The 12974-nt window shown below is 51.2% G+C and overlaps 1 protein-coding gene across 3 annotated transcripts in view; it reads left to right on the top strand.

Moving 5' to 3' along the window:
- TMPRSS13 (transmembrane serine protease 13) overlaps positions 1 to 11385 on the top strand; it is a 170454-nt gene extending 159069 nt beyond the window's left edge. For all 3 annotated transcript variants that reach the window (XM_060304121.1, XM_060304120.1, XM_060304119.1), the window contains 7 exons: positions 2079 to 2122; positions 3380 to 3542; positions 4427 to 4599; positions 7335 to 7433; positions 8651 to 8793; positions 8948 to 9100; positions 9798 to 11385. In XM_060304121.1, coding sequence (XP_060160104.1) covers positions 2079 to 2122; positions 3380 to 3542; positions 4427 to 4599; positions 7335 to 7433; positions 8651 to 8793; positions 8948 to 9100; positions 9798 to 9815 — 793 coding nt within the window. In that variant the 3' untranslated portion in view covers positions 9816 to 11385. The remainder of the gene's footprint in view (positions 1 to 2078; positions 2123 to 3379; positions 3543 to 4426; positions 4600 to 7334; positions 7434 to 8650; positions 8794 to 8947; positions 9101 to 9797) is intronic.
- The last annotated feature ends 1589 nt before the right edge of the window (positions 11386 to 12974 follow it).

The raw sequence follows: 12974 nt of genomic DNA, 5'->3' as shown, positions 1-12974 counted from the left end.
AAGAGAAATTAAGGAAACACTCCCATTTACCATTGCAACAAAAAGAATAAAATACCTAGGAATAAACCTACCTAAGAGGACAAAAGACCTGTATGCAGAAAACTATAAGACACTGATGAAAGAAATTAAAGATGATACAAACAGATGGAGAGATATACCATGTTCTTGGATTGGAAGAATCAACATTGTGAAAAATGACTGTACTACCCAAAGCAATCTACAGATTCAATGCAATCCCTATCAAACTACCACTGGCTTTTTATCACAGAACTAGAACAAAAAATTTCACAATTTGTGTGGAAACACAGAAGACCCTGAATAGCCAAAGCAATCTTCAGAAACAAAAATGGAGCTGGAGGAATCAGGCTCCCAGACTTCAGACTATACTACAAAGTTACAGTAATCAAGACAATATGGTACTGGCACAAAAACAGAAATATATCTCAATGGAACAGGATAGAAAGCCCAGAGATAAACCCACGCACATATGGTCACCTTATCTTTGATAAAGGAGGCAGGAATATACAGTGGAGAAAAGACAGCCTCTTCAATAAGTGGTGCTGGGAAAACTGGACAGCTACATGTAAAAGAATGAAATTAGAACACTCCCTAACAGCATACACAAAAATAAACTCAAAATGGATTAAAGACCCAAATGTAAGGCCAGACACTATAAAACTCTTAGAAGAAAACATAGGCAGAACACTCTATGACATAAATCACAGCAAGATCCTTTTTGACCCACCTCCTAGAGAAATGGAAATAAAAACAAAAATAAACAAATGGGACCTAATGAAACAAAAGCTTTTGCATAGCAAAAGAAACCATAAACAAGATGAAAAGACAACCATCAGATGGGAGAAAATAGTTGCAAATGAAGGAACTGACAAAGGATTAATCTCCAAAATATACAAGCAGCTCATGCAGCTCAATATCAAAAAAACAAGCAACCCAATCCAAAAATGGGCAGAAGACCTAAATAGGCATTTCTCCAAAGAAGATATACAGATGGGCAACAAACACATGAAAGGATGCTCAACATCACTAATCAGTTGAGAAATGCAAGTCAAAACCACAATGAGGTATCACCTCACACTGGTCAGAATGGCCATCATCAAAAAATCTACAAACAATAAATGCTGGAGAGGGTGTGAGAAAAGGGAACCCTCTTGCACTGTTGGTGGGAATGTGAATTGGTACAACCACTATGGAGAACAGTATGGAGGTTTCTTAAAAAACTAAAAATAGAATACCATATGACTCAGCAATCCCAGTACTGGGCATATACCCTGAGAAAACCATAATTCAAAAAGAGACATGTACCACAAGGTTCATTGCAGCACTATTTACAATAGCCAGGACATGGAAGCAACCTAAATGTCCATCGACAGATGAATGGATAAAGAAGATGTGGCACATATATAAATGGAATATTACTCAGCCATAAAAAGAAACAGAATTGAGTTATTTGTAGTGAGGTCGATGGACCTAGAGTCTGTCATACAGAGTGAAGTAAGTCAGAAAGAGAAAAACAAATACCATATGCTAACACATATATACGGAATCTAAAAAAAAAAAAAAAAGGTTCTGATGAACCTAGGGGCAGGACAGGAATAAAGACGTAGACATAGAGAATGGACTTGAGGACATGGGAAGGGGGAAGGGAAAGCTGGGACAAAGTGAGAGAGTAGCATTGACATATATACACTACCAAATGTAAAATAGATAGCTAGTGGGGAGCAGCTGCATCGCACGGGGAGATCAGCTCGATGTTTTGTGACCACCTAGTGGGGTGGGATAGGGAGTGTGGGAGGGAGATGCAAGAGGGAGGGAATGGGGGATATATCTATACATATAGCTGATTCACTTTGTTATAGAGCAGAAACTAACACAACATTGTAAAGCAATTATACTCCAGTAAAGATGTTACAAAACAAAGAAAAAGAAAAAAAGAAAAGAAACTCCATATTCTTGTGCAGAGGGGATGGGATGAGACTTAGCAGAAACCAATCACGGAAGGCTTCCTGGAGGAGCCAGCTAATGTGTCCTTTTCTCATCTTTTGTGTTTCCTGCTGCAGGTCTGAATGCCCTTCCCAGCAGTATGTGACTCTCCAGTGTCCCAGTAAGAAGATGCCCTTTCTCCTGGATAGTGGCCTGTGTGGGGTGGGAGTCAGGGGGCAGAGCAGTGGGGTCCCTATGAGGGAGAGGGCCAGCCCTGGGTGTCCAAGCCAGGAAGAGGGGCTGGAGCAGCAGGCCTGTTTCAGGGCCAGGGTCCCTGTAAGGCACCTGGATGGACATTCTCAGGGTAGCATTTCCCCTTCTCCTGACTCTGCTTAGCCCAGCAACCTCACCATCCAAGTCTCCTGGATTCTGGGCAGAGGGCAGAGGACTGGGAGAGCACATCAGGGCCAGCTTAAAGCTCTGCTATCGATAGATGTGGAGCTAGATCCAGAGCCAACATTTACGGAGCACACTGGGTGCCAAGGCACTGCGCCTATGGCTTTACAAACGTGATGACATTTAATTCTCATGAGGCAGGTGCCATTATTGTCCGCTTACTGAAAAGAGACTGAAAATTTTGCCTTACTTAAGGTCACACCGCTGGTAGGTAAGGAGCTGGTATTGGACCTTGGGTCTGACCCCAAAGCCCAAACTGTTAACCGGTCCATGAGTGCTGTGTTCTCATGATGGCCGGGCGGGGTGCTCCCCTGAGCAGGCGGGCACAGTGCTGCGGATGGAGCCCCTCAGACCACCGCTGGCTCTTCACTCTCTCCTTCTTCAAAGAAAGGACACACATGTGAACAAACTCTGTCCATGATTTCGGGGGGAGGACTCACTCCAGAACATGTTTGGAAATGTTCGCTTGGGGTGCAGGGTCCCCAACAGCACAAGATGACCCACTGAGGAAACACGTGGACGCCACCTGCCTGTGCATCATGGGAAGGGCTTTTCTCCTTTGTTTTGAAACGATCCCCCTCACAGTGCTTACCAATTCAGGGTCATGTTAGGCTTGGTCTGCTTTCGCGAGGTCCTGACAGCAGCCCTGGAATTCACCGTTGTGAGCCTGGCACAGTGCGCAAAGCATGAGGTATTTAGGAAGCATTTATCGAATTAATGGAAGAATGAATGAGGGGGAGGAAAGAGGATCTTTCCTAGGACCAAACTACCCATTGGATGATCCCAGAAGGCTAACCCACCATGTGGGAGCTCTGTTGGCAGGAAGCAGCTGTGCTGCATCAGATTAAGTGAGCAAAGCGGCCTCCTGAGTGGGTGGTACCCTCAGGATGCGGCTGCCTGAGATTCCCTGGGCCTGGGAGCATGGTTGCAGCTCTGAGAAAAGCTGAGTTCGTACTAGCTTATCTCTTCTACTTCTCCCCAGGCTGTGGACTGAGGGCCCTGACCGGGCGGATCGTGGGAGGGGCGCTGGCCCCAGAGAGCAAGTGGCCTTGGCAAGTCAGTCTGCAGTACGCCCACACCCACATTTGTGGGGGGACGCTGATCGACGCCCAGTGGGTTCTCACCGCCGCCCACTGCTTCTTCTTGTAAGTGCCCAAGGGGGCAATGATGCGACACCGCTGAGGGTCGGGGACGCCAGCAAGGGCTGAGGGCAGACTACTTCTCTCTGTGGAGGGGGGCTTTGTTGGTAAGGCTGGCCCCTGTGGGCTGGGCAGCTCGTGTGTGGTGAGGACCATGGTTTGCCATTGGTATTTGGTCCTGGGACTGTGAGTCGGGATTACTTGTTCTGAGCCAGTACAGATTGGTGGCTCCAAGGGAGAGAGAGAGGCAGGTAGAAGGAAGGAATTGTGAGCCTGCCCTAAGGAACAGGGTGAAATAAAGAGGGTTGGGACTTGTTGCTGCTTCCAGAAACTGCAAGTTAGAGGGGAGGAGCCCAAGACATCAGGAATGCTGTCCCAGGAATTGAGGGATGGGGATTGTGGGAAGGGCAGTGCGGTCAGCTTCTGACAGTCACCAGCCAGGCCTGTCCTTTGAGCTGGTGGACAGGAAAGGGCTCGGAGACGAGGCCTCAGGGGCTCTGGCTTCCCCAGTAGTGAGGCTTCAGTGGGTCACTTTGTCCCATCGAAAGCTCCGTTTCTGCTGAGGATACTACCACTGAGATGTGTCCCACCTGCCTTATTTGATCCTTGGTGGCGTCCAGAGGAGACAGTGGGGCCAGTGGTCCTAGAAGTCTTACTCATCCCCTCCCGTTTTCTATCGTAAGGTACAGAGCCGCCAGTTCAGAGCGGTTGTTTGGAAGTAGGGGATTGTCCTAGATCCCCGGGCTAAGATAGAGAGCTCCCCCCAGAGGTCATTTCATCCATTCTCCTGCCTCCAGTGGCGCTCTGGCCGCAGCTCCCTGTGTGTGGTGGAAGCTGCCAGAGGGCTCTGCCATGTGGTAACTGGCCCATGCTCTCTGTGGCCCTAGCAGGACCCCGAATAAGATCCTGGAGGACTGGAAGGTGTACGTGGGCACCAACAACCTGCACCAGCTGCCCGAGGGAGCCTCCATTGCCCAGATCATTATCAACAGCAACTACTCGGACAACGAGGACGACTATGATATCGCCCTCATGCGGCTCTCCGAGCCCCTGACTCTGACCGGTGAGTGAATCCATGCCTGTCACACCCCACCCTGCTCATCCAGCAGCCCTGGGGCCCAGCCTTGACACTTAGCAGCGTCCACTGACCCATCCCAGGGTCCAGAGCTTCAGCGTGGTGGACGTCAAAGATTGTTAGAGATCATTTAGTGGAACACCTCTGTCTTACAGTTAGGGGAACTGAGACCCAGAGGTTGGAAACAAACTTGCCCCAGTGACACATCTGACATTGCAAATTGGTGACAGAGCCAGGGGTTGGATACTGGCCTTCATCAGGATAAACAGATCGAATTGTTTCACTGGTATATCGAGCACTTAACAGAGACCAGACCCTGTGGTAGGCATTTTACATCTACAATTTCATTTACTCTTCACAACCCATCCTGTGGAGCAGGTACTATTATTAACTTCATTTTACATTTGAGAAGAGGAGCTTGAGAGAGAGAGAGTTCCCCGAGGCCATGCAGTAATGAGTGGCCGCTCCAAGACTGGGTCCAGTTGGGTCTGGCTCCTAAGCAGTGCTCTTCCCTTGCTGCTCTCTGCTGGCAAATTGCCAACGCCAAAGTTGCGAACACAAGAAAAGTACCTATACATCCAAACATCTAACTGCCGTGAGAGCTGAGGGTGGAGCTGAGGAGCAAATGGGGCTACAGGAAGGAAATGCTACTGAAGTTCTCAGGAGATCAGGGTTTATCTTCATTACTTCATCCACCCATTTGTTCACGCGTCAAACACTGTGTGTCTCCTACATAGCGGCTCTGCAATTTCACTGCAAAGAGAACAAAACGGATGACACACACAAACAGCCACTTAGAAGCTAGTGATGTGATGTCGGGGGCACCCCGGGGAGCCGTGGTGGCACAGATTCGGGCACCTAATCCGTCTTGGCAGGCTACAGAGGCTTCTGGAAGCCTTGGAGGGCTCTCTGCTTAGTCCAGCCTTTCTGGTGCTCTGGGCCTGTGAGCGGGCCTTTGTCGGCACGTGAATTATGGAGGCGGTGTTGGTCCTGAGTCACAGCGGTTAGCTCATCACAGCGGTGTGCGGAGGAGAACCCCAACCCCAACGCAGGACTGGGCTGGGTGGAGCTGGCCCCCAGCGGATCCCAGCAGAAGCCAAGTCCACCACCCGCCACGGGTGAGCCCTCTCAGCCTTTCTCCTGCCCCTCCTAGCCTCGTCTGTGGAGCCTGGGGCGGTGAGATGGGGGTGCCGTGCTGCCCCTGCCCTGCCCCTCGCGCACACATAAAAGCGGGCAGGCAGTCTGAAGGATCAGAACAGGCCTTCCCAGCCTTGTAAAACCCAGACTTCATTTGACTAACCGTCCAGATCTTACCTGCCATCACCCCAACCCCCCTGAGTATTATTTGGAATTCCAAATAGAATTAATTTGTAAAACTAAATTAAAGCTATATAGCACTACCTATGCTTTTCAGACTGCAGCAGTCCCTCTCTAGACTCTGATAGCCGCTCCCACCCCCTCCCACTCTCCTGGGAAGGAGGAATATCTCTAGGCTGAGACACTCACAGCTTAGATTTATGTAGTCCTGTGGTCAGACCATGTGCTCTGATTTTTGGTTTAGAGATCAGGGCAGAGTTTCTTAAACTGTCTGGTAGGCTGAGCGCTTCGAAGTCACAGTACTAGCTGAGGAAACCTGTGGAGGCTCACTGATAAATTTAATTATCCCATAAAAAGAGTAGAATATATAATAGTGTTACATGGTTTTAAGACTGCATGTCTCTAAAATAGACACACACTATTTTAAGAAGTCAAGTTTTGTGTTTTTGCTTAATAATTGATGGCATCCCTTCATTTATTTTTTGTTTGTTTACTCTCTAGCAGAGAAATGTGTTCGACTCCCAATTTACAGGAGAAAAATTTTACATTCATTCTCCCTCCCTCTGTCTTTCTCCCCCCTCCCTCCCTCCCCCCTCCCCCCTCCCTCCCCCCTTCCCCTTCCTCCCCTCCCTCCCTCCCTTCCTTCCTTCCTTCCTATGAGCACTTTCTATGTGTCAGGCACTATTTTAGGCACGGGAAGCTGCAGTGAGCATAACAATCGTGAACACTGCAAACATTCTATCAACTCTTTTCTTCTTGCAAATTGGTCGATGCTCTAGTCCACATGGGAACACTGGTCCTCAGAGGGAGCTTATGAACTGATACACAACCGCACCTTCTATATGATTCTGAGTGTGGGAGCAAGGGAGCAGCAATTTCGTGGCCTGTGCCTCTAGGGATGTGCTCTCCCCACTTGGAGAGGTTGTCTCACCCTGGAGAGAGAGGCTCAGGCCCTGGCCAAACAAGGGTGCCCTCCCCAGACCAGGCAGGACACACCCTGAGACGTCATGGCAGTAATACCTGGGATTTAGCCTGCACTGCTCCTTGCTCTGAGGGACAGGCGTGGAAGAGGCTCAGCTGGGACAGCCACTCTTGAAGAGAGAGACCCTCAGCCACCCAGTACCAGCTTGGCACAGGGGAGCTTCCAAGACATATGCATTTGCCCACATGTCACCCACCGAAAAATCAGAATGTCTGGGGGACTCTGACGGCACCCTGAAGGCTGGAGGGGCAAGATAAAGTGATTGAGTTTCTTGCCTGGTCCGTTCGAGGCCCTGAAAGATTCAGAAGCACTCTGGGGGGAAGGAGGAGGTCCTGGGACATTGGTACTCCTGTCCCTCCACACACACCCCCCACCAAAACCTCCAGCCTTGTCCCTTCACTGATGTCTTGAGGTCTTGTCACAGCACATGTGCAACCTGCCTGCCTCCCCATGCACGGACAGACCTTCAGCCTCAACGAGACCTGCTGGGTCACAGGCTTCGGCAAGACCAAGGAGACAGATGGTGAGAGGCAGATGCTAGAGTGTGTGTGTGTGTGTGTGTGTGTGTGTGTGTGTGTGTGTGTGTGTACATATGTGTCTGTGTAGAGTGTGGGGGGGTGATATGTCAGGGTATAGAGATGAGGGTCTACCTAGAGGAGGGTTTGGATATATAGAGTCATGGACCTTGGTGTGAATGTGTGTGTATATACACCTGCGTATACATCAGAGCAGTTGCCGTGACAAGGCCCCAGCCAACAACACAAGGAAAACCCCTGTCTTTGAAAGACCTGGGTTCATTGCTCATTGAACCGAGGGAGAACTCACACCAGGGAGAACCGTGGGGCGTCTCAACAAGAGGGTGTCAGAAAGGACTTATAGGATTCGGGTACTTTGAAGGGGGTTCAAAGAAGTGAAGTATTTCTCTAGATTGGTTGCCTGTAGGAAGCAGGGATAATCCTGTGAGTGGATATCTTAAAATCTCATTTAGAAAGAGTTAATAGACTGCGTCTAAAGCTATAGTTGGTGAAGAAGCAGGAGCTGCTCCTCCTGGCTGGGACAGGGGGCTGTTTGGTCCTTTCGTGGTTTGACCTACCTTGTGTTTTGTCTGTGCTGAAACGAGGCTAGGAAGCGGTTTGGTTTTCCCTCACTTCATCGTGATCACAGGTGGCCGTGTCTTGTGTCCGGTCTGTAAGATTATGTATACTGGGCAGGAAGGCACAGCAGTCAGCTGGCCTTGCCGTGAGCATCGCAAGCTCGTGGCCGCTGCAGGTGTCGGGGCCTGCTCGTGGGATGGAGCGGGGACTGGCCAGGAGCAGCCTCGTTTTGATCTTGGCCCTGTGACTGACTCGCTAGGTGACGGTGGGCAAGTCCTTCCTCAGCCCTAAATTTCTCCTTCTATAAATGGATTCATCACACCTGCTCTCCTCAGAGCACGTGGTTACCAGAAACAAATGATCTATTTGACGTTGCTTTGGACACAGAAAGGCATTGTGCAGCATGTGAGGCAGCCTGAAAGGCCTGTGAGTTTGTCTGGGTACGTGTGTCTCTGTTACGTGTAGTGAGTTGTATCTGGTGTGAGGGTGTATGTGCCCATACATCCTGGGTGGCCTACCATGGGAATGGTGCCCTCCACGCCCAGGAGGCTGCCAGTCTGGGGTGTGGGGTGGGCAGCTGGAAGGCCACAAAGCTGCCCGGAGTCTCACTCCCTTCCCTTCTTCTCTCTCCTCCACTGCACTGAAGAGAGGATATCCCCATTCCTCCGGGAGGTGCAGGTCAACCTCATCGACTTCAAGAGGTGTAACAACTACTTGGTCTACAACAGCAACCTCACCCCGAGGATGATGTGTGCGGGGGACCTGCGGGGAGGGAGAGATTCCTGCCAGGTGAGGCTGCTCCCACGTGAGGCTCAGGCCCTGGGACCCCAAGGGAAGGGAGGAAGGCTGAGGTTTTGGGGTCGGAGGGAGAGTCAGGTGCCCACCGTTTCCTGCCCAAGGACTGCCTCTCTCACCCTGCTGATGCGCGTGCACTCCCCTGTAGGGAGACAGCGGGGGGCCCCTGGTCTGCGAGCAGGACCGCCGCTGGTACCTGGCAGGAGTCACCAGCTGGGGCATTGGCTGTGGCCAGAGAAACAAACCCGGCGTGTACACCAAAGTGACGGAAGTCCTGCACTGGATATACAGCAAGATGGAGGTGAGAGCCCTGCGGGGTGTGTGTACCCAGCAGGCGGGGACTCCTAAAGGTGGGGTTCCTGGAAGAGGGCCTAGCCTTTCCCCAGGGTCTCGGCGAGGTCCCCTTGCCCCCTCGCCTTTGGGGGTGTTCAGAATGTGGAAATGACCAGGACAGGACAGGAGTCAAATGTTGGGCCGACCCCAGCTGCCTGTGCTTCTTCCGCCCCTTTTCCTCCTGCAAAACAGAGCTCAGAGGGTTGGAAAGTGGTGGGTCTAGGCTGGGTACTGGCCCCAGCCTCTGCCCAGTGATGGCCGCGTCGTGAGCCCACATACTGACAGGAGGAGGCCTCCCCTTATTGGCAGGAGGTGGGTCTCCCGGGAAACTGGGCTTCAGGAAACGGAGGTCTACCCCCCACCTCTGTGGACCCGGTCCAGCTCCTACCTTCCCTGGGCCTGCATCCTAGCTGTAGGGCAGGGATGCTGTGCCAGCCCTTCCCTTCTCTGCCCAGGCAGTAGGGCTCAGGTGGGGATGGGAAGGCTTCTCTGGAAGTCCAGTGGGGCAGGTCCTGTTCCCATCTTTTCCTCTGGGCTGCCCCTCTTCTCTGAGGAGCAGTGCCTGATGACAGCTGGGCTGAATTTTAGGCTCTGAGCCCCCACCTTCAGCCTTCTGTGTTCCAAGCACACCCTGCCCACCCTCACCCTGTTCTCCCTCTCCTCAGAGTGAGACGCGCTTCTAGAAAGCCTGAGTCCGGCTCCACCGCACGGCACTGGCTGCTGTAAAGACTCTGGCCAATGTGACCGGGCCATAGGCACCATCATCTGGGCTAAAGGCCACCAGACACCATCATTACTGCCACCTCCACTGTCTGCTGCCTCTGTGAATACACATGTGTGTGTGCGTGGGCACATGTGTGTATCACTGCTTTCCCAAGGTCTTCAGAAACCAGGAGCACTGTCAGCTCTTCTCAAACGCCAGGCTGGAAATCACCTGAAGAGAACTGTTTGGACACCATGGAGGTTCCCACAGGGGTGACCATAATGGATGCAGGAGGTGGAGCCCAGGGAAGGGCCTGGAAGGTCACATCAGGAATTCTTGCTTCTCTGACCCTAACTTGGAGACTAGTCCAGAATGGGCTGCCCGCCCCCCCGCCTCCAGTGGCCCAGCCATCACTGCTGTCAGGGGCCAGTAATATGTTTCATGGAGTACTGGGACCATCCCTAGTGGGAAGATATTCCCACTGACCTTCTGCGTGGCCTCTCCCCTCTCAGCCCTCCCGCTGGGGCCGTGTCGTGGCTGTCCCCGCGGACAACTCAGGACAGGGCTTGCTGTCCTCGTTTGGTCACAGGCTGTTGGAGGCAAATTTCATTTCATTTTATTTTTATATTCAAGAAATAGAAGTAGATGTATTTTTAAAAATTCTCCACAAATCCCAGGAGCAAAAGAATCTAAAAGAAAAAAGAGTGGATATGTGTACACGTGTAACTGAATTACTTTGTTGTACACCTGAAACTAACACAACATTGTAAATCAACGATCCTCCAATAAACATTAAAAAAAAAAATTCCAGGAGCCAAGAGAGCTAACGTCAATCACCTCAGGAACTCAGAGGGACTCCCGGCAGCTGTGCCCCTCTGCAGTCCCACAGAAGGCTCCTGCCCTCAAGGGGCCCTTTGAGATACTCAGGGAAGCAAATCCTCACTTGGGCTGGCGGACAAATCCATCATAAAGAGAAACACAACTGTTGCTGCACCCAAGGGCTGCAGGAGCATGAAGGAACCGATGCTGCTTCTCTGCTGGCCCCGGAGCCTGGGAAAATCCAGGTGGATGGACATCCCTGGTACCCAGGGCTGTCCTTGGACTTTGGAATTTCTTCTCAGCTTTCTCCATTTCAGCTTCTCATAGACACAGTGTTGCCATGAAAACTGCCTTGGAGAGAAAGCTGGCTCTGTCCCCAGGCCCTCCAAGCAGCTTTTCTGAAGGATCCGAGTTGCCCCTCCTGCAGGGCATCAGTGCGTCTAGTCCCCGCACCAGCTGAAGTCCTGGACCTTCCCCATCCTTCTCTCTGGGGCACCCGATCCTCCTGCAATCCCATTCTCCTACCATCTTTGGGCCTGTCTGGTAGTGCTATGACTTCCATCGGCAGGGTCCGAGCAGATCAGCCCAGCCCAGCCCAGGCAGGCTGCTGCTCGGGGGAGACACTGTTCTGGAAGAGCAGTTGGAATTGGCTAGCGTTCACTGGGCAGGGTCTGAGGGGATTGGTGACATGTTATCACAGCTGGGGCTTTTTGGGGGACGGCAACATTCACATCCACCCCTAGCAGTGGTCTTCAGCAATAAATGTTGTGTGACCTGAAAAATGTGTCGCTGGATGTTTTCACGGTACCCTAGGTAGAAAACTGAGATTGTCCACCCAGGTGCCCAGACATCCTCCGTTTTTGTTCTTAGTTTTGGTTCTTCAGTTTGGGGTTCTGCTCATTGAATCATACATTCATTTATTTATTCATTCACCCACCGTATGGGTGCCTGCTCTGTACCAGGAACTTGCGCCAGGCCCAGGTGGTACAAAAGCCACAATGGTCCTCAGGAAGTCATGGTCGTGACCCCGTGTGATAGAAGCTGTGATTCGGTGCGGACACCGTGCTTGGAACACAGCCAGTAGCTGCACCTAGAGAGGTCAGGGAAGGCTTCATCGATGAGGTGAGATTTGAAATGAGTCTTAATAGAGTAGGCGAGTCTTCGCCAAGCAGCTGGGGTGGGGCAAGAGCAGGCCAGTGCCTGTTCTGTTTCCCTCCTTTCTCTTTCTCTGCCTCTGACTTTGCCAGCTCAGCAAAAGGCATGTTTACAAAGAAGCCCCGGTGCTCACTCAACTGTTTCCAGGAGAATTGGGTGGGCGGTCCCACTGGCCTCTTCTGAAAGCTCTAGCCCTCCTTGCTCTGCACTTTTCCTCCGTTTAATATCAATATATTGACTTCACCCATTATGATCCACGATGAATTCCCAGCACCCTCAACACACACGCATGCCTCTAGCCATGAGCACAGACTTCTCCAGACCTGCCTCCGTGGGCCTGGCCTTTGGACACCCCAAGATTGTTTAATCTCCCCTGTCAACGCCAGGGGAAATCCTTCCTCCAATTATTTTCTCGCTCCGTCTGCACGACAAAGCATGGGGAGGGGGGCAGGTGCCAGGCTTCCTATATTTAGCAGTAGGGGTAACACAACTGCTGTCACAGATCCCCAAATTTCCCACAATCTCAGTGGCTTGACCCAATCCAAGTTTATTTCTCATCTACCTAACAGTCCAGTGAGGGTGTCTGGCCAATGGGAGGCTTTCTTCCACATGATTTTTCAGGGGTTCAGATTCTTTCAGCCTAGTGACTTTGTCATCTGCTTCCAGCTGGTGGGCAGAGGAAAGAAAAGATGAAGAAAGCATTTCCACTTCTTAAATGCTCTGGCTCCGAAGTGACACATGTCATTTTCACTCATATTTAATGGGTGTCAACATATCACATGGTACCACCTAGATCAAGTGGGAAAGACACTAAGAAAGTCAGTCCCTGGGCAGTTCCCATGCAAGAGTAAACACCTGTTTTGGAAGCTAACCAGCCATCTCTGCCCCCCAGAGGAAGCTGGTCATATCCCAGAAGCCAGGCCTTGGGGCCGAGAGTTAGGGCTTAGGGCATTTCTGTTCGATTTTACTTGGGAACCAGACCCTTTCTCTCCTCTCTTGGCTTCCTAGGGCAGAAATTGATTTGCTGGGGGTGCAGAGGTGTGTGTGTCAGGGAGAGGTAAGAGAAAAAGCAGTATCTAGATGGGAAGAGAAAAATATTCCTTAGGCCCAGGACATCTACAGAGGCTATAAAAATCATGGAGGGTGGGTGATGAGATTTCCCACA

Source organism: Globicephala melas, chromosome 8 (assembly GCF_963455315.2).
Source record: "Globicephala melas chromosome 8, mGloMel1.2, whole genome shotgun sequence".
Lineage (NCBI taxonomy): Eukaryota > Metazoa > Chordata > Mammalia > Artiodactyla > Delphinidae > Globicephala > Globicephala melas.
Note: the sequence above shows the minus strand (reverse complement) of the source record. Positions and strands in the feature narration are given on the sequence as shown.